This window comes from Octodon degus, unplaced genomic scaffold, assembly GCF_000260255.1.
Source record: "Octodon degus isolate 3935 unplaced genomic scaffold, OctDeg1.0 scaffold00004, whole genome shotgun sequence".
NCBI lineage: Eukaryota > Metazoa > Chordata > Mammalia > Rodentia > Octodontidae > Octodon > Octodon degus.
The window spans coordinates 21,315,050-21,342,526 of record NW_004524580.1 but is presented as its reverse complement, the minus strand read 5'-3'; the positions used below and the strand labels follow the sequence as shown (position 1 = coordinate 21,342,526).

The 27,477-nt window shown below is 38.8% G+C and overlaps 1 protein-coding gene across 1 annotated transcript in view; it reads left to right on the top strand.

The window, feature by feature from the left end:
* Positions 1 to 27,157, top strand: part of Eea1 (early endosome antigen 1) — a 191,134-nt gene extending 163,977 nt beyond the window's left edge. The window contains exons 17-28 of the mRNA XM_012515041.2: positions 857 to 996; positions 6,798 to 7,128; positions 8,633 to 8,734; positions 10,439 to 10,633; positions 15,801 to 15,983; positions 20,997 to 21,182; positions 21,320 to 21,451; positions 22,266 to 22,451; positions 23,334 to 23,572; positions 23,816 to 23,936; positions 24,885 to 24,983; positions 26,275 to 27,157. Of these exons, the coding sequence (XP_012370495.1) occupies positions 857 to 996; positions 6,798 to 7,128; positions 8,633 to 8,734; positions 10,439 to 10,633; positions 15,801 to 15,983; positions 20,997 to 21,182; positions 21,320 to 21,451; positions 22,266 to 22,451; positions 23,334 to 23,572; positions 23,816 to 23,936; positions 24,885 to 24,983; positions 26,275 to 26,397 (2,037 nt within the window). The 3' untranslated portion in view covers positions 26,398 to 27,157. The remainder of the gene's footprint in view (positions 1 to 856; positions 997 to 6,797; positions 7,129 to 8,632; positions 8,735 to 10,438; positions 10,634 to 15,800; positions 15,984 to 20,996; positions 21,183 to 21,319; positions 21,452 to 22,265; positions 22,452 to 23,333; positions 23,573 to 23,815; positions 23,937 to 24,884; positions 24,984 to 26,274) is intronic.
* Positions 27,158 to 27,477: the final 320 nt, after the last annotated feature.

The following is a 27,477-nucleotide window of genomic DNA, read 5'->3' as shown; positions in this document are numbered from 1 at the left end:
CAGTGCTGGGATTACAGGCATGCGCCACTACGCCCAGTTTCTGTAGCTGACTCAGAACCTGATCAACACAGCATGTGGTACCAGGGATCAAACCTGGGCCCTTGCATTTGCTAGGCAGGGGCTTAGACCACTGGGCTGTCTCTCTGGCCCTCCATATATGTTATATAAAGATTGTAGAATTAATTGGTTACATCAAAATTTTTTCTTTCAGGAGAATTTTTAAAATTGGTTTTGTAGGAGCCGTAGGTGCCAATTTATTTATAAAACTTGTAAGTGCAGTCATTATGACTGTGTGAGAAAATATACTGCTTTTAGTTATTCAAACTCGTAGTTAGCAATTTGATCTTGTAAATTTATGAAAATACATACCCATGTGAATATGTATGAGATGTACACTACACCAAAGAAAACAATAACTTCTAAATAAGATTATAAAGCAAAATCAAGAAGTCAGTTGGCTCTGTGTTTAGAATTAGTAGATAATGACGATTACTTGGCAACTGTCTTTTAGTTTTCGTATTTTGTAACTATCTTAGCATTGCTAATTGTGAATATAAAGATATTTTCACTGGGCACGTGAGAGTCTGGTTACATTTTTTTAAAAAACAATGACTGTACTATGTAAATCCAGTGTTTGTTATGTGTGAATTCTGTGCTAGGTCCCTTTGAAAGATTCTAAAATAAATAGCCTCTTTTTTCAGTGATACTTTTAGAATGACTTTTTTTATTACAACATACATTTTTATTATTATTTTTGTGTTGTGTTAATCTAAACAGAAAAGTTATCAGTATATGATATTTAATAGTCAATTGATAACAACGTTGAAATGGCTGCTGCACTGTATTTCTTCCGTAGAAACTAGAAGCTGAAACTCTTGAAGTCAAAGCGAGCAAGGAGCAAGCTTTACAGGACCTGCAGCAGCGGAGAGAGCTGAGCACGGGCTTGGAGCTGAGGACCAAGGAGCTGAGCAAGCAGCTCGAAACGCAGAAGGAAATGTAAGCTCCCCTCGCACGCGTGAGCGACTAAGGGGAGGGCTGTGAGCTAAGCGTTACCAGCTTGGTGGTGGCCCGAAAGACTTAAGTGCTTCTTTTGTGTTGACATTACAAACTTATCACGTTAATGTGAATGAAAATGAAGTTTTAAAAAATTAATTTTATTGAGAAACAAATAGCAATGATACAGTTTCAAAACAGGTTGGTAGGACAGTTATAATAATTAATACAATGCATATTGTTGTCTTCGTAGTGGTTATCCATAGGACAAGATGCAGACGTGATATCCTGTCCAAACACTATGAATATCCAAACACTGTCTTTCTTCTCATTGAATTAAGAGAAAGTAGCTGTATATCTATCCTATTTTGTGTATACAGATACAAAATGGTCCTTCATTTGTATCCCCTTTTTTTGTTTAGTTTTGTCAGAGATGGGTATTTCTTTGCCATTTAAATATTGTAGGTGCATGAATTCAGCAAAATAATCCAATATAGTCTAGTAGACCATAATAGTAGTGGGTTATCCATAGGACTGGTAGTGTCAGAGTTATTGACTTGAGCCTTTTATAGCTCAGCATATTAATATGGCTTTACTTCTTATACCTCATTTATATACTTTTCTGCTGGATGGTTAAGACCAAGATAAAGCAAGACCTATAGAACAAGAAATGTAACTTTTGTATCTGACAAGGTCAGTCAGATCCCCTCAGGTTTTACCCTGAAACCTTGTACTGCAGTTTTTAGATCTTTTGTCAGTGTCAGCCATGTGGATGAGTCATAGCCACTGCTTGACCAATTTGCTGTCTGTGAAAGCATGAGAGAATGTTTTCTTTCCCTGTGACTCTCCTTAGGCACACTCTACATCGTCGATCACTTTCCTCTGTGGCCCCATAATCTCCTTCAGGAAATTTGGGACACCACTGAGTTACAGGATGTTACAGTATAGGTTCTCTTATGTCCTGAGTCCTCACTGACCTTGAAGGGCTAGGGCCAAAATGTTGGCTGTCCTTGCAGCCCTTCGTTTTTTCTAATTTTTTGGTCTGCAAACTTAAGTTGTTAACCCTCCAGAAGGAAAGCTTAATGATATTATTTTCCTATAACATAGGCAGTTGAGCTTAACCTGTCTGAATATCAGATATCTTAGACATAACATGGAACAGGTATTTTCCATCAAGTAGTGATATGTTAAACTTTAAATCCCTACCGAATGTGAAAAAAATATTTAAAAAGTAGGAATAAACAATTACATATTTTTACACAGAAATTTAGAAATCTAACCATGTACAGCATTGTAGCAGGAGTGTCCTGTGACATTTTTTTCTTATCACTTGTTTTCATTTATTACCCTTTTTTTTTAAAACAAACATTTACTTGAGAGACAGTATAGCAGTAATTAGTATGACATTAAAAGTGGTACATATTTAGAAGACCAGAATGACAGGCCTTCCAAGCATGGCCCTAGTATTACACACTGCTATCTTCAGTGCAGTTGCTTAGTTCATAGGTATCAGCATATATAGTTAGTCAAGGTGAGAATCCTACCAAGTAAGTGCTAGTTTCAAAACCTGCTGCTGTTTCTCAGGATCATGGCCTTAACCATCTTGTGCCTGTAAATGTATGGCTTTGCCCTTGTCATGTTTCCTGTCTTTTTTCCTTGCCCTCTCTTCATTGTTTAATTCTTAAGTTTTTGCTTTCCTTTTAATTGTGTTATACCTTTCTATTTTTATTTCTTCTTTTGAGGTCTTACATTAGGGAGACACATATGGGTCTGGTTTATTTCACTTATGAGTGTATCTTCAAGTGGCATCCACTTCAATATAAAGGCTTCGAGTTTATCATTCTTTATAGCTGAGTAATACTCCATTGTATAAAAATACCATATCTTTTTCATCCATTCCTCATGTTACGGGCATTTTGGTTGTTTCCAGGATTTGGCTTTCACAAATTGTGTTGCTATAAACATAGGTGCACATATATCACAATGATATGTTGTTTTCAGATCCTCTGGGAAAATTCCCAGGAGGGGGATAGCTGGTTTGAATGCAATTTCTAGTCCTACTTTTTTAAGGAGTCTCCACACTGATTTCCATAATGGTTGCATCAGTCTGCATTCCCACCAGCTGTGGAGAAGGGCTGCTTTTTCCCCACAGCCTCTCCAACATTTGTTGTTGGGTGATTTCTTTATGATAGCCATTCTTTCTGGGGTGAGATGGTATCTCGGTGTTGTTTTAATTTGCATTTCATGGATGGCTAGTGATGTGGAGCATTTTTTCATATATTTATTTGCTTCTTTAATTTTGTCCTCTGAGAAGTGTGTGTTCATCTCAGATGCCCATTTCTGGATCGGGTCTTTAAATTTTGGGGCTCTAATGTTTTTTAGTTCTAGAGAGAAAACCTTTGTCTGAGTGCTTACTAGTTAAGACTTTTTCAAAATTTGTGGGTTGTCTTTTCACTTTGTTGGTAATTTCTTTTTTCTTTTCTTTCTTTTTCTTTCTTTTTTTTTTTTTGCCGAACCGGGGATTGAACTCAGGCCCTTGTGCTTGCCAGGGAAGCACTTATTCCACTGAGCCATCTCCCCGGCCCCTGTTGGTAATTTCTTTTGATGTCCAAACACTTCTCAATAAAAGGAGGTCCCAGTTGTTAATTCCTTTAAGTATTACCCATGCGATTTGATTTTTGTTTATGAACTCTTTGCCTACCCCTATGTCTTCAAGAGTTCCTCCTACTTTCTCTTCAAGGAGAGTTAGTGTTTCTGAAAATAAGTCATTGTAGTGTGACCAAGTTTACTTTCACTATAAAGAACTTAAAACTTAGGTCTATGAAATTTTGGTCAGGTAGTCTGTTTTCAACCAAAAAAACCATTTTGCTCTTTATTTTCATTTTGGCCGCGTCCACCACTGAGGCCTTTTCTGTCTTTGTTATTGCCGGCTAAGGTTTTGAATGTCAATTAAAGCAAACATTGCAGTGATGGTCATTGATCATCATTGTGTCATTTAGACAGGAAATAATAAATTTTCATCAAGTGTGCGGTTGGCTATAGAAACTTTGCTTGCATTTACCTTACTAGACTGATGATGTTTTCTTTAATACCTAAGTTTTTAAAAAAGTTTTTTTAAAAATTACCTGAATTTTATCAACTTTTATTTCAAAATCTGGTGATATGATTATATATATTTTTTCTTTGGTCTGTAGGTATGGGAAATTACAGTTCACTTTTGCTCGTAGTAAACCAGCCTTGCTTTTACACCTCCACCTGACCATATTGTAGTGTGCCCTTTACATGTTGCTCTCGAGTCAGTGCTGCAGCGGGCCCCCCAGTCCGTGGGTTGTACGGAGTCAGCCAACTGAGGGTGCAGTTCATTCAGGAAAGAGTCGTGACTGTATGGGACATGTATTGCACTTTTTGTCATCATTACCTAAATGATATAGTCCAACAACTATGTAGCACTTCTAAGGTAGCGTAAGGTAATTAGAGATAAGTTAAAGTATTCAGGAGAATACACATAGGTTACTTTAGAAAACACCATTTCAGATGAGCATCTGCAGACTTGATGTGAGGGTCCTCAAACCCATTCTCCATGCCTTCTGAGGGATAGCTCCACTTTATTAAGAGTTTTCAAGGACCCATGAAGGCTGTTTGTTCATAATGTTCTTTGAACACCATCCTTAGGTTTCATTAGAATTCCTGGCCCTGGAAAGGAATTAAATATTTTTCCTCCTCTACTTTTGACAGAATTTGAATGTGATGAAGGTTGTTTACTTCTTAAATGTTTAATAAAATTTACCAGTGAACAAGCTGAGCCTGAAATTCCCTTTTGTTTGCTTTATTTAGAATTTAATTTTAAATAAATTAAGTGTAGACACAGTGTTACTCTAATTTTCTAATTTTTCTTAGGTCAGCTAGGTAGTTTGTATCTTGCAGTGAATTTATGCATTTCATCTAAGTTTCAAAATACTGTAGATGTCTGTAGGAGCTATAATAACATTCATTTTTATTCTTAATAGTGATAATTTGTCATTTTTAATGATTCTAATTAAAGATTTATCAGTTTTATAAGATTTTTACAAAAAAGTTTAGAATTTTTGTTTTCTATTTCATGTTTCTCCACATATCTATATTTTTCCTTTGAGTTTGGATTAGTTTTTTACAAATAGCCTTTTTTTTTTTTCTTTTTTGCAGTACCAGGGATTGAACTCAGGAGCTGGCACTTGCCAGGCAAACACTTATTCCACTGAGCTATCACCCTGGCCCCAAAATAGCCTTTTAATGTGAAGGTTTTTGTCCTCACTTACTCCTTTTATATTCATCAGTGTTGATGCCAGATTTCGTTAGGTAGTAGTGAATTATCTTGGTACTGTATGGGAAAGGAAGGCTACATCTCTTTTCTTATTTTTCTTCTTCTTCTTATTTTTTTTAATGTGTTTGGCACAGGGTCTCACTACATAGCTCGCACTCATAGTGATCCTCCTGTTTTCAGCCTTCCCAGTGCTGGGATTACAGGCATGTACCACCATGCCCAGATTTGGCGGCCAGCTCAGTGAGCCTGGGGGTGGGGCCATTGTGGCATGCAGTATGGGGGATTGAACCCCGGTCCCTGCTGCTTGCCTAAGCAGCTGCTTAGTCCGCTGAGTTATCTCTCCGGCCCTTTTACTCTTATTTTATGTAAACATATCTGGGGTTTAAGATGCACCGCTGAGCTTAGGGTTCAGCCTAGTTAACAGGGATAGGACCTAGTGCTTTACCACTGAACGACACTCTCAGCCTCTTACAGAATTTGTAACCAGATTTAAATGGTAACATGATAAAAATAGTTTTTCTATTTCGACCTTGAAAACCAGAGCGGCACACTGTGCTATGAACCTATTGAATGTCAGCTTTTTTTCTTTAAGCACAGTTCCAGAAACATGTATTTGGGACTAAAACTTGGAAATTTTCAAGATACAAATAAAGTCCTGATACTGTATTGCTAGGAATTTTGGGTGATTCTTATGTCTTTAAATAACCTTTTAATGTATTATTGGATTTATACTGGTTCTAAATTTATACTGATTGTAAATAATGTGCACTTTGAAACTCTTAGTTTACGTCTGGTTTTGACATTAAAACGGTTTTATTACTGAATGATATGCATAAATTAATTTTATAAAAAATTCTGTTTCAACTTTCTTAAAGCTGTATCTTCTCATTCTTATAGCTTATTTACTCTGATGTATAAAACCACTATCAAAGAACAAATGATTAAAAAATCACATCTAATCTGCTATGTTTTAGAGAAAAATCATTCACCTTTCCTGTATTTTTAATATATATTGTTATATTACATGAATATTAATGTATATTAATGTAATTAATATATATAATTATATATTAATATTTGACACCTATCAAGTACAGAACATATTTTATGTTTTCAAGGAAGAAACAAAGTTCTTTTTGTGGTTGGAAACTAACATATTGAGTAGGTTGCCTTGGATTCATGTAACACCATTTCTGGCTATTGCAGCTGTTCCGTGGCCTGCAGTGTAGTTTTGTTTGAGGATCTGTTATCATGGAAAAGACTGGATTAAGTTAGGAGGCTTAGACGATTTTGTTTTATTACTAACTTATTTGACTTGAAAAAAATCACTTATACCTATTCAGTGATTTGGTCAGATGTTCTAAGGCATTTTTCTGTTATGATTTTATGAAATTAAATTATTTTTATTTCTGAATCATACAAACATGTCTTGAAACCCATAATTATTTATGATCATCTTTAAATGCTAAATTGTGCACTTAAAAATTATTTTTTAAAAACCTAGAGTATCCAGTACAAAATTGGATCTGCTGAAAAAATCTGAAACCCTTGAAACTACAAAACAAATGCTTACCAAGCAAGAGGAGGAAAATGCTGTCCTGAAACAAGAAATTGACAAGTTAAGTCAAGATGCAAAGATGCAGCAAGAGGAACTGAGTAACAGAATTCAAACAGCACAAACAGAGCTGAAGGAAGTGAAAGTGGAGAAAGAAACGCTAATGACTGAACTTTCTGCAGCAAAAGACAAATTATCAAAAGTATCTGATGCTTTGAAAAACTCCAAAAGTGAATTTGAAAAGGAGAACCAGAAAGGAAAGGCTGCTATATTAGATTTGGTTAGTTGTTTACATTTACATTCTTTGAAAAATTTTGAAGGTTTAGTGCAGCGCATGATGGTTGTGTTCCCGTTCTGTGGGGAGCTCGCCGTGAGCACAACGCGTCTCACTGCTTCTGGCTTTCCCTCCACTTCTTCCCTTCCCTGTCTGCGCTTACTTTCTTAGGTAGAAGTGATTATTTGCACCCTACATTAAAATGTTCTAAAAGTTTTCTGAGGAGAGGAGTTTGGCTTATTTAATCTGTGAAAAAGATAATAGAATAGAAGATACTGGCTGGAAGGTGTGTGCACCTCTGTGCGTGTGGATTTTCTGGAGGCCAGGGGCAGCTTCAGTTGGATGTATCAGTCCTTTTCTGCTGCTGGTCTGAGGTTAGATGTGGGAGAGACCGCAGCATAGTTGTTTAGGGAGACATTTCCACAGTGAGTAATTGCTAGTGAGCTGTTATTGACATATTCCAAAGAAGATCTTAATTACTTTTAATTCTGCTGCTATAAGTTTTTGAAAATTCCATATTTAGAGATATCATAAAACGTATTTAAAATGTAGGGAGAGTCTCAGGAAATGCCTAAAGAGGAATGAGTTCTTAGAAATGTTGTAATGCAAAATAGCAGAATAAAGCAAAAATAAGACTCCTCCCTTCTCGTTATGAAGGTCAGTGAAATTGTTTGGCAGGGCAAAGCCCATGTGAAGTTAGTACGTGTTCCTACATTTGGAGGAAACAGTTCCAGTTTGAACATCTTCTCTCTTCAGTTATACGTGATTATTTTTTAGTGTATAGTTTTCTAATTTTCTTTTTTTCAAATTTTCTTTTTGTTCTTCTGTTTTGAGACAGGGCCTTGCCATGTAGTTCAGGCTGGCCTTGAACGTACCATGTAGCCAAGGGCCTCCATATTTGTGCTGCCCTGTCTGCCTTAGCCCCCTGAGTGCTGGGATTATAGGCAGGAACCACCATACCTGTTTGTTTTCCTTGTTCTTGTAGCTCATGGCTCTATTTTTTGACAGGTTTGTTATAAGTAATTGTGTGGCATGAAAATGATTTCCAAAGTTCTCTAAAGTATTTCTAAAATACTTTCTTCATTATTGAGGATGGAACCCAGCCTCTCGCATGCTGGGCAAACTCTCTATTATGGAGCTATATTATTATAACTATTTGATTAAAGAAATCCTTAGCAAGCATAGCATAGTTGTGTATTTGCTTGTATTTATTTATTGGTTGTTTGAGAACGTCTTACCGTATAGTTGTGCTCACTGTGCATCCCAGGTTGACCTCAGCCTTGTGGCAAGTTTCCTGCCTCAGGCTCCTGGTGCTGGGATGAGAGGTATTTGCTACCACACTCCGCTGTTTTTATTATAAAATGAGTGACCCTATCCCATTTTGACTCATCAACAATTTTAGTTTCAGTGATTTTAATTTATTTGTGTGTCTCTTACTAAGCTTGTAAAACAAACTTTCAAGGTCATTACAATTTTTTTTTTTGTATGATATAGTTTCTCCTTTCTTTAGGAAAAAACTTGCAAAGAACTAAAGCATCAACTTCAGGTACAGACAGAAAGTACACAAAGGGAACAGAATGAACTGAAGAAGTCACTTGAAAAAGAGAAGGAGGTAAGATTTTATCTTTCCTGTAATATAAATGTATAATGTATAATAGGCCTTCATATTTCAAAACATTTTCCCTGATATGTCAAAGAAAGATTTATTTCTCTGAAATGGAAAGGAATGAAAAAATTCAATCTATAGTATATAGCTGTTAATGTTTGAGTAACAGTTTATACTGTTACTATATGCATTCCCAGCTATAGTTTAGACATATAGCTTTCTAGAAAATCTAATTTGATAAATTAAATATAGTCCTGACAAATGTTTGATGTCACCGTGTTCTGATTGTGCATTGAAACAGGACATTTGGACTATAGATGCCAGCCATGTAAGTCACCAGATTATAGTGGTTTAGTGCCCAGACTCTGAACCAAAATTGTTCAAATTTGTATCCTGCCAATGCTGTTTATTAGTTAAGTTGTTTTCCCCTATTTTATAGATTACTTAATCTTCTAGCCTTCCCATTTCTTTTCTTTTTTGTCTTTTTGAGACAGGGTCTCCCTATGTAGCTCACCCTGGCCTTGAGCTCACTTTGTATCCCAGGCTGGTCTTGACCTCACAACAGTCCTCCTAATTCAGTCTCTGGAGTGCTGGGATTACAGGTGTGCATCACCACGCCCAGCCTGGTGTTCATTTTCATCAAAAATGAAGTGGGGCTAATATAGAATCCATTGTAAAGTTATTGTGAGAAATAAATGCGTTAATGTAAAGTACTCAGAATGCTGCCTGTAGCAAAATAGGAGCCCATTTGTTAGAGGTTATTTTCTCATTGGTTATAGCGGGGGCCTACTTACTGCTATACTTAGTTCTGTTTTGCACTAAAACATTTGACTGTGCATTGAGATAAGCTGAGGCATCTGTATATAGCACCAAAAAGGTTTTGAAAAGTAGCCTAGTGTGGTCAGATGCTCAAATGTAGTTCTAGAGTTTTCATAAACTATACATAAATCATGAATTTATGACTTTGATTGGAAAGGCAGAAAATGGCGGTTGGCCTTGGCCACTGAAGAGCCCGTGTGACTTCCGGGTGAGCAGAAGCACAGCCAGCACTGAGTGCGAAAAGAGTAGATTTGGTGAGATTAAGTGTTATGCAGTGTAACTTAGTGCATAGATTTACACTAAAATGTTTGCTGTAAGAAATTTCATTTGTGTCATACTTAAAATAGAGCTAATCCTTCTGATTACCTGCGGCCAGCAGGCTCAGCAGCATTTGAGACTGTTCTAGAAAGTGCAGGGACAGTCCAGCAATGTGAACTTCCGTGCCGACATCCCTGTTCTGTGTGAGGGCAGGCGTTCTGATCCAGCTCATTCACCACTCTGTCTGAATGTGTAAGCTAAAAGGAAGACAGCGTTAAACAAATAATACAGATTAACTTGCCTGTCACGTAATAGTGAATGGTGCCGGCTCGTAATAGTGAATGGTGCCGGCTCTGAACACAGTGGAAGGCTGACGTATCTCTCTTTTATTGATTACCGGTCATTGGTGACCGACAGGCCCAGTAGTTCTTACCATGAGCAGTGGCTGGCATGTGTAGTAGGTACTCAGTAAATGTGCTTTGTTGTTGTTGTTTGTTTTTGGTACTGGGGATCGAACTGAGGACATTGAGCTTGCCAGGCAGACACTTATGTGGCTGAGCTGGCTCCCGAGCCCCAGTAAATGTGTTTGAAATGAGTAAATAAATGGGAAACATTTTTTTTTTTCTCTCTCAGGCTTCTCATCAGTTGACTTTGGAACTCAGTTCAATTAAGGAACAAGGTGTACAGGCCCAAAGTACTTTAAAACAAAAGGAGAAAGAACAGAAACAACTTCAAGGCAACATAAAAGAGCTAAAGCAATTGACTGAACAGAAGAAAAAGCAAATAGAAGCACTACAGAGAGAAGTTGAAACTGCTCTTTCACAGAAGGTATTAATAAGCAGTTTACTTTTCATAGGGACAAAATGTTGACAGTTAGGATAATATGATTGAAACAGGTGAGTTGTATCAAGAATGTTTGCATGTGCTCAGAAATTTTCTAACTCATATTTGATCATGTGATTAAATATCCAGGCCTGAATTCCATTCACGGTAACTATGTTATCAGGGGATTCTTAAATTTCTAGTACTAATCATTTGTCTAATAAATATGAAGTACATTTTTGTAAAATATCATATGACTAACAGTTCAGGTTAAAGCAGTTATTCAAGTGGTATTTCTAGTGTATTAGAAAAATTTTAAATAAATTCAAAACATGATTTTTATTAAGAGAAAAATAGGGGCTGGGGAGATGGCTCAGTAGAATAAGTGCTTCTCTGGCAAGTGCAATGGCCTGAGTTCAATCCCCAGTTCTGCAAAAAAAAAAAAGAGAGAGAGAAAAATAATTAACAAATATCACAAAGTAAGATATATTTAAAAAATCAATTGTGTCATATTTCTTCTTTTGTTTGTTTTTTTAACGGATTAGGTCTTTTTATTTTTTATTTTTTTCATAATTTTATTGATAAGCAAATAGCAATTGGACAGTTTCAAATCCAATCGCTAGGACAGTTTCAGTAATTAACACACTGCACACATTCTTCTTAGTGGATAATTGCTGTACAAGATGCGGACTTGAGATCCTATCTACAAACACCGTTAGAACAAATCCCTCTATTCATTAAGAGAATGTAACTATATATCTATCCTAACCACTTTGAACGCACAGATATAAAATGGACATTCATCTGTATACCCTTTTTTTGTTAAGTTCCGTTATTTGAATATTATAGGTGTGTAAACTCAGCAAAATTTTTTTTTTTTTTTTGGCAGAACCGGGGATTGAACTCAGGCCCTTGCGCTTGCCAGGGAAGCGCTTATTCCACTGAGCCATCTCCCCGGCCCCGCAGCAAAATATTCTAAAAGAGTCCAGTAGCCCATAATAGCATTGGGTCTTCTGTTTAACTGGCAATGTCAGAAATTGTTGACCCGAGTCCCCCACAGTTCAACGTAACATCATGGCTTTGCTTCCTATATTTTGTCTTCATACTTTCCTGCTGGATGGTTAAGACCAAGGTAAAGCAGGACCTATGCAACAAGAGTTGTAGCTTTTGGGTCTGAGAAGGTCAGTGAAATCCTCTCAGGATTTATCCTGAGATCCTGTACTCTTTTGTTTGTTTTTAAAAGGGGTCTTCCTAAGTAATTTAGGCCTTGAACTCACTATATATCCCAGGCTGGCCTCAAAGCTGTAGCATTCCTCCTGCTAAGCATCCTGAGTACTTGGTTTTAGGCAGCACCACCATGGCAAGCTACTAGTGTAAGATTTCTTCTATCTGATATGTTTTGCTACATCAGAAAGGTTTCCATTTCTAATATTAAATGCATAATTTATTATGAACCATCAGTCATTCCTAAATATGTTTTAATATTTGTATAGAACAGCAGTGGGCTGAAAATTGATTGTACTTAATGTAAAATATTTAATATAATGTATTTTCCCACTGTTGGCACATGTGTATTATTTGGTCTGTGGAGAAAAGTAGAATCTTTAATTGTAGGATGTATCAACCATATCATGCCATTCAGAGGTGGCTATTGTACTACTAAAGTAAAAGAAATCTGAATTAGAAAACCATCAGTATACATTGTATGTTGAACAGTGATTTATGACTATTATTTTATATCACAAAGGAGTAGTTTTGTAGTAACATAACCAAGAGTTGACTAATTTGTCCTATGTGTTATAAATAATAAAAAAATCAGGATATAATTATCACAACACATATTGTTCCAACATTTTGATATCTTCACATATAAATATCCCCAAGAAATTTATTTTTATAGCATCATAACTTAAAAAAAATATGACCCTTGCACTTTTCCTTGGTCATTAAAATTAAGATTTCACTCATTTATTAGATGATACACAGAGAACTGAGATTTAGAGACAGTGTTCTTATTAATAGTTCATTTTCACATGAGAAGATGGGCACCAAATCAGGATCACTCTTCTTGACGTTGCGCAGGACAGAGGGAGTGTGGAGTACGTCGCCAATCTTTTCTAGCATTGCAGGTATGCGCCACTGTAGGATGTGGTTTTCTAAATTCAAGCAGCTTACATTTAACCAGGCAGCAATTATGTAAAGAGAATGAATGTGGGAGATGTGAAGGCACAGCCTTCCTAGAGAGCTCTGTGGTCCTCACTGAGGTCAGCTGGAGCGCTCTCATAGAGGTGATGGAGGTGTTCACTACCGTGCAGACTCAGAAGGGAGAGTGGGCAGAATTCGGGAAGGCTGGACTAAGAAGGTGTGTCCATGTCAGCTCAGGTGTTCACCCACTGTAGGTCTGCAGGCGCCAAGGTTCGCAGGGTGGCAGAGCCGTGCCAGGACCAGCATCTGTGCCGGTATTAGCAGACATGCTGTGGATCCCTGGTGAGGATCCCAGCCCAGCTCCTGGAAATGCTGCCACCCTGTGCAAAGCACAGAACAATCAGAGAAAGGAGTGAGGGGAGTGACTGCAGCGGGTGTTTACTCTAGAGCCATCGTTCCCAACCCTGGTGGATCCATGGTCTCCCTGCCTGAACATGACCCAGGATCTGTGAAGGTGATAGCAACAGAATCCTGAGCCAGGAGGGCAGAGCCCAGTGCAGGCCCGAGGCCTAGCTACCTGCCCTATGTCAGACCCTTCTGGGGGAGGAAGCTGGGGATGGGCGCAGCCAGCACTCCTAGTCAGCCCTGCTTGCTTTGCAGCAGACCAGGGTTGGGGGTGGAGCAGCCTGTGTAACTGGATAGGCTTCCTGTCTCCTGGGAGCTTCTGGAATCACTGTGGGCTGAGCAAGCTGGGAGAAGGAACCAGGAGCTCCAGAGAGGGGACAAAGTCTGCAAGTTAGCAGTGACAGAAAAGCGCAGGCTGAGTGTGCTGGAGGGAGCAGGCAGAGGGCCCACCAAGGATCCTTCCACCTGGAGTAGGAGGTGCCCCTTAAGAGCATGCGACTGTTCAGTTTCTGAGCGAACAGAGCAGAGTACTTCATTTTAAGGATATTGAGAGCCTAGTGGAGAGTTTGAATGGAGAGTTTAAACAGGTAGTTGTGATTTGACTTATGGGAGATAAAGGAGCAAACAGGGAAGGCATTGAGAAGTATTGGAATAAACGATAGTACATGGTGCTGGCATGAATAACCAAGGCGTGGTTTGGAAGCTGAGTCACCGAGACTTTCTCAGGCTATGCGAAGAGGGTTTAAGGATAGCTGTGGGTGAGAGTTTGTGCATGTGGGTAGTTGGTGATGTCATTTATTGGCAAAAGTCACAGCTTTTTGATGTATAGGGTTGTTGTCAGAAATTTTTTGGACCGCTCAGGTTGCCTTCAGGGCAGGTCTGGTTTGGCTTGAGGATGAGGGGATCGAACCACAGCATCCTGAGCCTGACTGCTTTGTTTCAGCAGGCACTTAAACACCTGAGCTAATGGGCAGGCCCCCAAATAAATTATTTACAAACTTGAATGTAACAATAAAAATTGTGTAAAATAAAAATGAAGAAGAAAGAATTTATATATCAGTCATATAATAGTTTACTCTGTGCCAAACTCAAGAAACTTATATAATTAGAATTCTCAAAGTAGAAAGGGGTAGGCAATAAATATTTGAAGATTTAAAATTTCTGAATTTAGTTGAAATTATAGCACCACATTTCCAAGAAAAAATGAACCTTTGCACAAGAAATTTGAATAAAATCATACCAAGATCCACAAAAATGAATTGTCCAAAACTTATTATAAAGAAAAAAAATCATTAAAGCATACACATAAAAACAATTAGCTCTGGAAGAACAAAATTAGATAACATCTTATTCCACATTAGAAAGAAAGAAAAAAAAAAAAGACCAAGTATGTAAGAAACTAGACTAATTAATTCAAAGGACTGAAAGAAAAAAAAGATCTGTTCTCATTGAATTTTATGCTTAGCAAACATACCTTTGAAAACTGAAAGTAAAATATTTTCCAGTTATACAAACTCAAAATATTCTAATACTGCCAGACGTAGCATATAGGAAATAACAAAGAACATAATCTAGAGGGCAAGAGAAATTGCTGTATGGTCCTGGATAAAGAATAAAGAGCTCTCAAAGTGATAGTTATGCAGGACTATGTAAAATATATTAGATGAACCCATTTAAAAGGTCATTGAAGATTTCTACAAGACAGTATCAAGGATCTACCAAGTTCAAACTTGTCCAGGTGTGTGTGGCTTGGGTCTGGCTGCTGTGCTCCACTTCTTCCTGCTGCAGCCCTTGGAGGTGAACCCTCTGTGCCACTCTGGCAAGGTGTTCTGCTCCTGGATGAGCTGGGTGTGTCTTGCCTCTAGCCTCTCTGCAGGGAATTCTGCTGCAGGGTTCCACACCAGGCCTATCTGATGAAGGAAGTTCTCACATGTGGGCCTGAGCTCTGGGTGGAATGAGGATCCAGTGGGCCCTGGGCAGTCTCACTCACACACCTGGCCTGGGTTCTGGGTCAAATGAGGATCTGTCGAGCCCCGGTCAGTCTCACTCACACACTAGGCCTGGGTCTAATCTATGCATATATTTTAATAATGTTTAGTAATGTTTGTGTATCTCCAAATTTTGAAAATGAATTTAGTTTTAGAAAAGTTTGGACCTTTCTGAGACTTTTTCCTTACCTTGTTATTGATAAAGATGACCTGTGGAAACATCCTAAAGTATTCTTACATTTCCAAGAGTACAAATTGCACATCAACACAACACGGTAGTGATGTCTGAATTTCTTTCATGAAGTTTTTCTTAGTTCAGCCTTAAACTATGTCTTCTGAGGCACCTAGCACTGCATCTTCCATCAGAATGTGGGCATCATCTATCTCCTGAAACCTCATACTTAGGACTTCCCAGAGAAGAGCTATTTTTCTCTTCATTTGCTTTTCCATTTTATAGTTTTAAAATAGAATGTGTTGAATTTTGTAGTTCTTTCACTTTATAAAACAAGAAATTATCGAAGTGGAACTTCAGGGCATAAATGTACTTCACCTTGTTTTCTGGATCTTCTTAGTGGTATGAATATCATATTTGTATTTGTAACTCGGTTTTTATGTATATCTGCTGTATGTTTCAGGCAGAGCTTCAAAATAAACTACAGCAACAGTCAGCGCAGGCAGCCCAGGAGCTTGCAGCAGAGAAAGAGAAGGTGTCTGGGTTACAGGATTCCTATGAAAAGTGCCAGGAGAATCTGAAACAGCTTCAGTCTGACTTGTACGGGAAGGAATCTGAACTTCTAGCCACGAGGCAAGATCTGAAGGTAAAGTATGCCACCGCATAGCGTGCGAGCTCAGCAGGTTGTCTGCGGACAGTCCTTGAGTGGTTCCTTGTGCCCTCTGGACAAGAATGTAATGTCTGTGAAATATGATACTTTTTAGTTCTAGGTTTTTACTTTTGTTTTAAAAAAGATTTTTTATTGTAAAGAAATACCAATGCACATAAATGTGGGCATTTTAAAATGTAATCTCTACAATTTGGTGCATATGTTAATTGGTATACCATTAACTTATCAAAGGAGTTTGGCCAAAGTGTTTGCAGATAGTCTCAAAAGTGGGCTGCTGTTGAACTAAGGAATTGTAAGTTGAAACCATTTGTGAATAATGTGAACAATTTTGTTGTTACTCGTCAGACAATACTGACTTAGTTTTCTAAATGTGTCAACTTCTTAAGATTCCTAGTGCCTAATGATTAAAATTAGGAGATTATAGCTCAACTTCCATTAACTTTAATTATCTAACAATGTGTAGAAATGTTGCCGTGGGTAATATTGTTTATTAGATAGAGCATCACCTTAAATGACTGGTATGAAAAAAGAGTAAACTTTTTATATAATGTTAAGGCATCAATTCTTTAAAGAAATGGTGTTTTCTCACAAAAGATCCAGCCAGCCTTTCCCCTACCCTTCCTGCCTTGCGGAGGTGAGATATGCTTTTGGTTTCTTTTCCATGTTTGGGATTTTATTTTCTTTAAGGCACACTATTGAAAAATTCTGAGAATCACAAAATATTTTATAAACACAGTGCATGTATGTATTCATAGCTCACGTAGGAAGGTTTTATAGCAGAAATGGCATTTGCCAAGGTCCTGAGGCATGGGCACAGTTTGTGTGCAGAGAGAACCAAGGAAGAGCAGGTCACTCTGGGTGTGTCGGGGAAAGTGGCCTCCATGAGAGAGGGCAGAGGAAGGCGAGTTAGTGATGCCTTCCAGAGTGCTGTCGCATTAGGCTGAATGCTTATGGTTAAATTCTCAAATACCTCAGTTGCCTGGCAAAGGCAATTAAATTTTATATTTGAGGAAAAAGTGGAAGAATCTAGGCAGGAAGATAAAAGGAAGAAAATTCTTTTAGGAAACTTAACCTGGAGTAGTTTAAAGAACCGTGGGTTGACTAGAGGGGGAGATTAATTAAGACATAATCTCTCTTCACGAATTTGAGCAGTCTGTTTGGTTAGAAAAGTGAGAGAGGTAGTGATAGTGATTTGAGAAAGGAGTATGAGACTGGGTAAAGCAGACTCCCAGCGCATCAGTGCACACTACATCGTATGCAGAGAGATCTGCAGGATCAGAGCTAGCAAGAAGAAGTAGGGGGGCCCATATGACAAGAAATAAAAACCGCACTTGACGTTTAGATGACCTTAAATTATTATTATTTTCTTTACAACTCTTGTAAGGCGGGGAAGGTTTGGAGGGGGGAATGCGCTCTTAACCTGAAGGCAACGAGGAGCGGGGACAGGAGTCCCATAGGTTTGTGTCTCAGGCAAATGGCTGGCTGCGGAGTGAGGAGTGGGGTTGGGGGGCCCCTTGGTGTAGTGCAAGTGCAGAGTGATGGTTTAGGCTGGTAATGACAGGAAGGTACAAGTGGTGAAAAGTGGGGGAACCTGAAGGATATTTGCATGGTGAAGAAGATGAAACTTAATGGTTGATGGTAAAAATCCTCCAGAAGTCACTGTTTATACTGATACATTACTTACCCAGAGTATGCCCAAGTAACAGGACTTACAGTTCTTAAGTGAACTTTCACTAAGTCAACAAGAATTTGCCATATTGTATGGTAATAATTTCATATCTGAAAGAATAATTCAGCTGTAAACATGATCAAAAAGAAAAACAGGGACAGGTTGGCACAGCACTTTATAACCATGAGGTCTTGAAGGGCTGCTTAGGGGTGCTGTCTTCCGCAGGGGAGGGCAGGCCCATGCTGTGCGATAGCGGAACATGGTTAGATCTTATTTCTGGTTCGAAGCTGCCTGTGCTTTCATTGGCCACCACCTCACTAGACTTTCATTTTTGACAAAATAAACTTGTTTTGTTGGTACTGGGGATGAAACTCAGGACCTTGCGCTTGCCAGGCAGGTAGGTGGCAGGTGCTTATGCCACTCAGCTATCTCCCTAGTGACAAAATAAACTTTTTATAAGTTCTTTATTAGTGCTTCTAAAATGAGAATTCTGTGCACTGTTTATTTTTAAAAAATGTTTAAATCCTGGAAAAGTTTACAAGACATATATAGACCAAAGTAAGAGATAGTCATCAACCATTGTTTTTCTTTAGATGCAGGGATTTTATATGTTGCTTATGAAAGAGAGGCAGAGATTCAGAATCTTCTCTGAGCCTGCTCTGGGCGACTTTGCACTGTGCTTGGATGCCAGTGAGATGGAAGGCAGCGTCCTGACCTGTGCTGGCAGCCCCATCTGCTGGAGCACTTAGGAAGTCCTTTGTTGGCTGGGTATTGCACATTTGCTGTGTTCTGTGCTAGTCTTTCTTGTTAAAAGAAGGGACAGGTAGGATTTTACACTGTGAGTGAAGTGAAAATTCTAGGGCAATAGGTTGGAACTAAATATAAATCCTTGTAGTCTAATACCACATCTTAGACCATCCTATCACACATCAAGAAAAAGTAACAACTGAAATTATAAAGGTTTTATTTTGAAAGAATGAGAAAACTTGCTGAATAGCCATTACTTTTTGGCTGTTCCCTGTAGAACTCCTCTTTCGCTGGAAGACTGTAATGTGGTTGGTGGAGTCAGTGGCAAAGTTGGTAGTTGATGCCCTCAGGGATACAGACCTATTGAGGTGGACATGGATGCAGTAACAATTCTAGCAAAATCGTGGACTAGAAGAAGGAGGCTATCCAAGGGAAGACATGTTGAACAAAGTTAACATCTACAACAAGAAAGATAAAATAGCAGTCTACAGTAAGAAGCATAGAAACATGTAAAATTCACGGCATTATACCATGCAGTGGCATGGGTAGATGTTCAGAGGGAGGGAGAGCAGTACCTTTTGGCATCTTCATAAAGGAGCTCACGGGCTGGAGATTTAGCTCAGCTGCACAGCGCCTGCCTGGCAAGTGCAAGGACCTGAGTTTGATTCCTGGTACCAAAAAGGACTTCATGAATTAGTTTGGTTTAAGTTTGACTATAAAAAGCTAATCACTGGGTTTTGTGAGTTTAACTTTTATAGGCCGTGAGTTTGAACATTTATAAATCATGGTCATTGTGAGGTTTTTGGACCGTTTAGAATTATTGTGGAATGTTAGGATACAGCAGCTGTAGCAAGCCTTGATAGGTGTTAGTATGGTTAGGACCACAGTTACCTAACAGTGGTTGCTGTAGGCTGGTGGGCTAGTGTGTGATTTCGTTGCTGGGATAGAACCCTGAAGTAACAGCTAGAGCAGGAAAGGTTCAGTTTGGCTCAAGTTTGAGAGATCCAGTGTGGTATCAGCTGGCTTTGTTGCTTTTAGGCCTGTGGCACAACAGAAGTGTCATGGTGGAAGGACATGGTAGAGGAACACTTTTCATCTAATGGTAGCCAGTCAGCAGAGAGAGTGGGGACAAACCTAGAGGAAGGCACTGGGAACACGATGCCGGCCCCAGGGTCACATCCTGTGACCTAGTCCCTGCAAGTTGGTCCCATCTCCTGCTTTGGACATCTCCCAGGAATGCTGGTGCATCACAGATCTGTCAATGGCTGGAGTTCTTATTGTGCAGTCAGTTTTGAAGAGCCCTCAGCTGGCCGCAGGCCTTCAGTGCAAGTCCTCGTCAGGCCCTTCCCGTTGAGGCCGTAGCAGCTGGGCTGTGCAAGTTTCACTCTGTTCATGTTAAATTGCTCTTACCCTCTGTGAGGCCCAGGTCAGTTCCCACAATATTCTGGAGCCTTCTGCACACCACTCTCCCTGAAGGGGGGTGCACTCATTGTGTTCTGGGCATGTGGCACATGGGTGCTGTACCACCCTGCACGGTTTCTGTTACATGATGGTTCTGCTCTTCAGGCTGCTGAGCTTGTCCTGTGAGTTAAAGACCATCTTATACTTCCCCGTTATTCCTTAACAGTGTACACAGTAAGCAGGTAGCTATCTGGTTAATGAAGAGCTAGATGACTCTGGTCTTACCTGAAAAAAAAAGTTTTAAGGAGTTTCCTGTTCTGACAGCCATTAAAAATTATAATTTATATCAGAAGTAATTCTAAATTCAATTGGTAAAGAGTAAACTTCCATTAAAGTTTTCAGCATGACAAGCCATATCATAGAGCTTACTATACCTGTATATGCATAGACATACACATGTACTGTATCTTTTAGGGTTTTGTTTTATATCTCCTGCTGTCTTTTCCCCAACCATACCTATGTTTTCTGAGTGTATTCTATATGGTTTCTATTGATACATGATATTTCTCGTAACACCTAGCTAGTGCTGGAGGTGTGATGAACACTCAGTATATAGTTTTAGATTTTCTCTAGAAGTTTTAGAATTATTTAATATTGTGAAATATTTTATATCATTATTATTTTTCATAGGCATGAATATTTCAGGACTTTTTTGTATGAGCTTACTGAAAGGTGTAACGTATTATCGTTCTATAATACAATTATTTGCCTCCTAATGATGTTTCAGTTGATGACAGATTGCATAGACAATAGTGGTCCCAAAGATTATCATGGCAGTGAGCGTTTCCTATTGCCTAGATTTTTCCTGGACCATCCTTATGTTTGGGTATGTTGGACACAAGCATGTACCTTGTCTTACAGCTCCCTGTAGTATTCAGTATAGTAACATGCTGCCCGGGTTTGCAGCAGCTGTGGATCACGCTGGGCCGTGGAGGCTTGGCTGAGTTAACTTTGTGGTGCTCATATGTCAAAAGTGGCAAGCAGGGACGGTCGGCACTTCTCCTTGTGATATGTTACTGTGTCTTATTTTCTACAATATTTATGTTAGCTGGGGCTTTTTGGTGAAATTTGCTTAAATTGACACATAATAATTTAGGAATTTTTTTTATAAGTCTGTAGAAGAGAAGCTTTCTCTAGCACAGGAGGACTTGATTTCAAACCGAAATCAAATTGGAAACCAAAATAAAATGATTCAAGAACTAAAGACGGCCAAAGCTACAATGGAGAAGGATTCAGCAAAGAAAGAGCAACAGTTGAAGGAACAGAGTAAAACACTACAAGATGTGCAAAAAGAAAAGGTATTTTGTTTTTTTATTTAAATTCTGAGTTTTAGAATACTGACGATTGTCAGGTCAGAGCTCTTAGCCAGTACATGCATCACTTTTATTTTCAACAGATTAAAATTATTGTTTAATAAGTAATTATTTTTCTACAGTCAATGAAAGAAAAAGAACTAGTCAATGAAAAATCTAAACTGGCAGAAATAGAGGAAATTAAGTGTAGACAAGAAAAACAAATCACTAAATTATCTGAAGAACTGAAGTCCCACAAGCAAGAAAGTATGAAGGTATGTTACGCTAAATGGTTTTCCTCTCTTTTATGTTGTACTGTTGTCCTTTAAACATATCTTTTGAAGAGACTGAGAATCTGCTCTATGCTAGGCCAGTTGTTTTTAACAGATATTCTTGCCAGAACACTGCAGCAATGCTGCTTATGCTTTCAGATCATTAAATGACGCAAAGTAAGAGTTTAGATTTCACTGAAATGGTAGTAAAGACAGTCTTCAGAAAATTATGCTTGTACTTAATGTAAAAATACAAGGTTTTAAGGGATTCTGTTCATTTCAATACTTTCCTAAAATTCTTTAGGACATCATTTGAAGACTGTTTATCACTTGCTTTATAAAATGCTACTCATTTTCTTGAAAAAAAAGCTCGATTTGCTCTTGAGAGCTCTCCTTGTACATCTGTCACCATAGCTGACGTTTTGCCTCGTGATTTCCTGTCTCCTGTCCTTTTGTTCTTCTAGAACGTGACTTCCTGAGAGAAAGGAACGTATGTAATTCCCTGTGTGCTCAGAGCATAGTGCCGTGCGCAGTGTCCAGTGATGGCCCGTAGACGCTTGTTAAGGGGAAAGGGGAGAGTAGGAAGCAGAGATTGTTGCTCACGTCCTGGCCGTAGAAGCAGAACATGTGCGTCTCAGGTCACTGGTTAAATGATAACTGAGCAGGGAGTAATCTTGTGCCTTTAAAACCGCTTGTGTACTGAATTCGAAGAATCTCACAAGGGTTAAACTCATTGCTGTGGTAAATTGCATAAACTTCAGCTACCTTTTGAAATGTTTACTGTTAAGGATGATTTATATCTTGGCCTTCTCAACAGGAGATAACAAATCTCAAGGATTCCAAACAGCTTTTGATTCAACAGAAGTTAGAACTTCAAGGAAAAGTAGATTCCTTGAAGGCTGCTGTGGAGCAGGAGATGAGAAATCAGCAGATGCTGAAGGAGCAGCTGACAAGGGAAGGAGACGAGCTGAAGAAAGCATTTAGTGAGAAAGAAGCTAAGCTGGTGAGTGAGCTAAGGATGGGAAGATGTTTTGTAATAGAGGTTTAAGTCAGTCCAGTGAAAGCTTTTTTTCTACCTAGAAGTTACAATTCAAATGCTTTCTTAGCATTTTATTTTAAAGTCTGATTTGCTTAAGTAGCTGAAGTGTCATTAGAAGCATTTTGTATCCATATTTTGCTTTACATAAGTGAAAATTAAATTAAAATACAATTTTAACACATTTTTAGTGTTGGAACCAAATAAACTCATGGCCAGATAGACTGAGGTAAATGGCTTAAACTCTAATCATGTTAAACTCATTTGTTGGCCAAAGTGAATGGAAATTGTTGAGGGGAATGGAAATTTCAGCTTGGAATTACAGTGACAGAAGTCGGCTTTTCCTTCCCTAAGTTGTGCGTGCCAAGGAGGAAGCATCTAGCTTTCCTTTATTGAATTAACTCCATATATTCCCAGATATTTTGATGGCTAAATGTTTTAATTGAAAACTTCCAATTGTAGTTCAGCAGTTCAGAAGCGTTGATTTCCTTTAAAATAGAGAAATTGAAGAATGTAGTGAAAGACATAAGGAAATGCCAGCCTTCTCTCTAGGGCATCCTGCAGTCTCTAACCGTGTGTTTCTTCCTCTGCTTTGGTGGAAAAAAGAATCGCAACCTGCGTCACTTCAGCTTGGTCTTAAGAGCCACTTGCTCCCCATGGCTGCGGTGTTGGGGCGTTTGTGCCCCCTAATAATACCTGTTGTATTAGGGCCTAATGGAGTGCATTCCTATGTCTCCTTTCCTAGAGAAGCAGTATTAGCTATATCGGTATTACTCTAAGTTCAGTAATTACCTGAAATGTATTTCACATTGCTTTTATAATAGGCTTTCTTTCTTTTTCTTTTCTCAGCATTCTGAAATAAAAGAGAAGGAAGCAGGAATGAAGAAACACGAAGAAAATGAGACTAAGCTTACCATGCAGATTACAGCGCTGAATGAAAATTTAGGCACGGTGAAGAAGGAGTGGCAGTCTAGTCAGCGGAGAACTACTGAGCTTGAGAAGCAAACGGATGACTTACGGGGTGAAATTGCCGTCCTAGAGGCCACGGTGCAGAACAATCAAGATGAGAGGAGAGCGCTGCTAGAAAGGTGACCAGCTCGGCCCAGGCAGTTCACTCCCTTGTAAGGGATAAAGCTTCATCACACTCCGCAGTTTGAAGAGAGAAAAATTCGTACTTTCAGAACTTATTTAAGTCGCTGTCTAAAATTTAACCCTCACAATAACCCATACAGACTAATGTAGATTTAAAATTACTAATACAGTCCATTACCTGTTTTCCAGAGGGTTTTGATAATGTTTGAAAACTTATGTTTCTTCACTCTTTATTCTAGATGTCTTAAAGGAGAAGGTGAAATAGAAAAGCTTCAGACCAAAGTACTAGAGTTGCAAAGAAAGCTGGATAATACGACTGCAGCCGTGCAGGAGCTAGGCAGGGAGAACCAGTCCCTGCAGGTCAGTACCCTGGTGACTCGCGGTGGCTTCTCAGTCTACAATCGACCTCTTAGTGAAAAGTATATTTTCACCTTTTAAGAAAAACCTCCAAGGATAGTGGTGTAGTTAAAGAGCCATTGCCTGGCATCTGCGTGGTCCTGCGTGACAGCGCTGCACCACAGAAACAGTGAAAGTAAAATAAAACCAAGGAACCTCGTTGTTTCACAGTCACAGAGGCTAGTGTGAGAGCCACGCCATTCATGGATTGTCTGTACAGGGAAAGAATTACAAAATTCAAGAGTACCACGGGGTGGATAAGTCAGTACAGGAGCAGTGTGTGTGCTCCAGAATGCAGGAAACTAGAGAAACTTGAACACTTACTGCTTGTAGAAACACAAAATCAAGCACTAGACTGAAAAATAGTTGGCAATACCTTAAATAAGTTAGAGACAATCAGTGTATGACACAGCAATTCCATTGCTAGGTGTATCAAGAAGAATTGAGACTAGATGTTCAAAACATAGTTACACAATGTACAAATATTCACTGAAATCCTATTTACAAGAGCCACAAGGTATAAATAGCCTAAAGGTCAACCATAAATAAAATAAGGAACATTCCTATAATGTATTAGCCATAAAAAGGAATGATACACACTTCCACGCTGATACATCTGAAAACATTGTACAGTGTGAAAGAAGTTAAACACCCCAAAAGCATGAGCTGTATGATTATACTTATAGAAGATACCCAGAATTTTAACAAGTATAGAGAATTACTCAGTTTTGTCATTCAAATTTATAAATGCTCCTATTTTTTACAGATGAAAATTGAACAAAATACAGTATTTGTTTTCAAAATTTTTATTCAGCGTGCATGTAGGCAAAATTTGTAAATATCTGGCACCATAGTTGCAGTAATCATCATTCTTTGAAACGTTGTATAATTGGTTGAAACTCTTTTGAACAGATCAAGCACACGCAAGCGCTGAACAGGAAGTGGGCGGAGGACAATGAGGTGCAGAACTGCATGGCCTGCGGGAAGGGCTTTTCAGTCACAGTGAGACGGGTACGCGGTTTGTTCTTTTTTTTTTTTTTTTTTTCAAACATTTATTTATTTAGTGTGTGTGTGTGTGTGTGTGTATGTGTGTGTGTGTGTGTGTGGCCAGCTCAGCCCACCAGGGGGCGGGGCTGGCTGGCATGTGGTGCTGGGGGATTGAACCGTGGTCCTTGTGCTCTGCCAAGCTTGTTCCAAGTAGGTGCTTTAGACCACTGAGCCATCTCGCCAGCCCCGCGGTTTGTTCTTATGTGTGCTCGTGATTACAGTTCTCAGTCACGATTCTGTGACTGGCAGAATAGTTCTGCATTTCATAGACTTTTAAAAAATTTTCTACTTATAGGTAAATTGCGGTTTTCAACTACATGTGAGAATTAAACTTCATGCAGTCTAGTTTCTTGTTAGCATATGTGCTTTATTTTTTATTTATTTAACTTTTTTGGTGGAACCAGGGATTGATCTCAGGCCCTTACGCTTGCCAGGGAAGCAGTTATTCCGCTGAGCCATCTGCCTGGCCCCAGCATTATGTGTTTTAGACTCACTCATTTCTTCTCTATATTTCCCACTCTGGGTCAGTTGTTTTTCTGGATCAGTGCATAAGTATTTAATTCACGTGTTTTATTTAGTCAACTTTAGGGCCTTTGGAAGGACAAAAAAGCAGAATGTGTTCAAGAAATGTATTTTAAATACTTTCATTTGAAAATAATAGTTGAATGCATCCCTGTGACCTTTGGCAAGTTAGAATAGTTTCTCATTTGCTAGGGGTGCTCTAACACTTTAAAAAGCTTCCTTGGGTTCTTGATAATTTCATGGTAAGAGCTCCATAAAATGTTCAGCGTGGGGAGCATTCAAATTGAGTACAGCACAGGCTTAAGCTTATCTCTTGAAATACAGTATCATTAAATGATAGAGTAGGCCGGCCAGATAGCTCAGCCGAGTAAATCACCTGCTTAGGCAGAACATATTGGCCAGGATTCCATCCCAGTTCGATCCCCGGCATGCTGTGCTGGCCCCGCCCCCGGGGTGCACTAAGACAGCGACTGAGACTGGGCATGGTGGTGCGGGCCTGTAGTGCTTGGAAGGCTGAAAACAGGAGGATCACTACAGGTCTGATCTGTGTAGTGAGACCTTTGGACCCTGTTCTAAATACATTAAAAATAAAATAAATAGTAGAGTGGCCACTGGAAATTTAGTGTAGCTGTACACTGCTGGCATAGAGGCTGGTTTGTGATAGTCATGTAGTTTTGTGATGCTTTTGGTACAGTTTTTAAGGTTGAAATTATTTGAATTTTGTCTTATACAGCATCACTGCCGCCAGTGTGGGAACATCTTCTGTGCTGAATGTTCAGCCAAGAATGCCTTAACACCTTCCTCCAAAAAGCCTGTCCGCGTCTGTGACACGTGCTTCAATGACTTGCAGGGATAGCGGCGGGTGCAGCATCACGGCTGCGTTACACTACGTTAGGTTTTAATACCTGTGTTTGGTAGAGGTCTTGGACAGTTTGGTTTGGACTCTGGATGCAGTTCTAGACCAAATTAGAGTTCATATATTTTGGAATGTTGTCAATACCAAGTAAAAGTCTTCTATTTTTGTGAGACTTGGATTCATCTTCATTACCTTTTTCCATTTAACCCCAGCATTAGTTTTCATGCCAACTTTAGACTTAGTCAATGAAATGTAAATAAACTTTGGACAGAAAATAGCAATGTATTTTTTTAAATATAATTTCATTGTTCACAAATAATATAATTCCATAGCTTCTTTCTTCCAAATTATATGTAGAAAAATGAACATGGATGTTATCACCTGTTTTTGTTGCACAATAATATTAATTATATGAGATACCCTCTTTGTGGAATCACGCACAGGACTGTAACACTTTGTTTTTCTCTTCCGTAATAGGTGTGTAGCTCAGTTATGTTGTTTTGTTACAAATTTGCTATTTGGGCATTCTAAGTATAGTTTATGTTTAAATATATATTAATCGTGAACTCAAACATGGCTTTTGTTCTAACAGTATTGATTAAATTCTGGAGTACATTTTAAAAAATCCTCTATAAAATCAGTTTGCTTAATTTGTGGTAACCCCGGGGTTATGTTTCAGAGATTAGGATTAATTTTTCTTTGTGTCTTTTTTATGTCAATTTTAAACTTCCACATATTGTCCATTAAAAACCCCATAACCTCTTACCGTCTCAGTGGAAGGAAGACGACTGACTAGGAAGCGTACGGCGTTCCTAACCTGATGGTCTTGTTGTGGGAGGTCTCCGAGGTGAGCGTTGCGCTGTAGCCCCATGCTCAATGCTCGTCGCTGTCCAGCATCTCCAGGAAGCTGAATTGGCCTTTTCAAAGGTTCGGCCTCTTTTCTTTTACTTGGTTTGACCTTCCCAAGCAGAGCTGAGCTTCACTGTAGTTGTTTTTATAAATTTGCACTGAATATTAGTAACTTCTATTGCTATAGTATTATCCATGAAAAGAAAATATAAAATGGTAAAAAAAGATGAA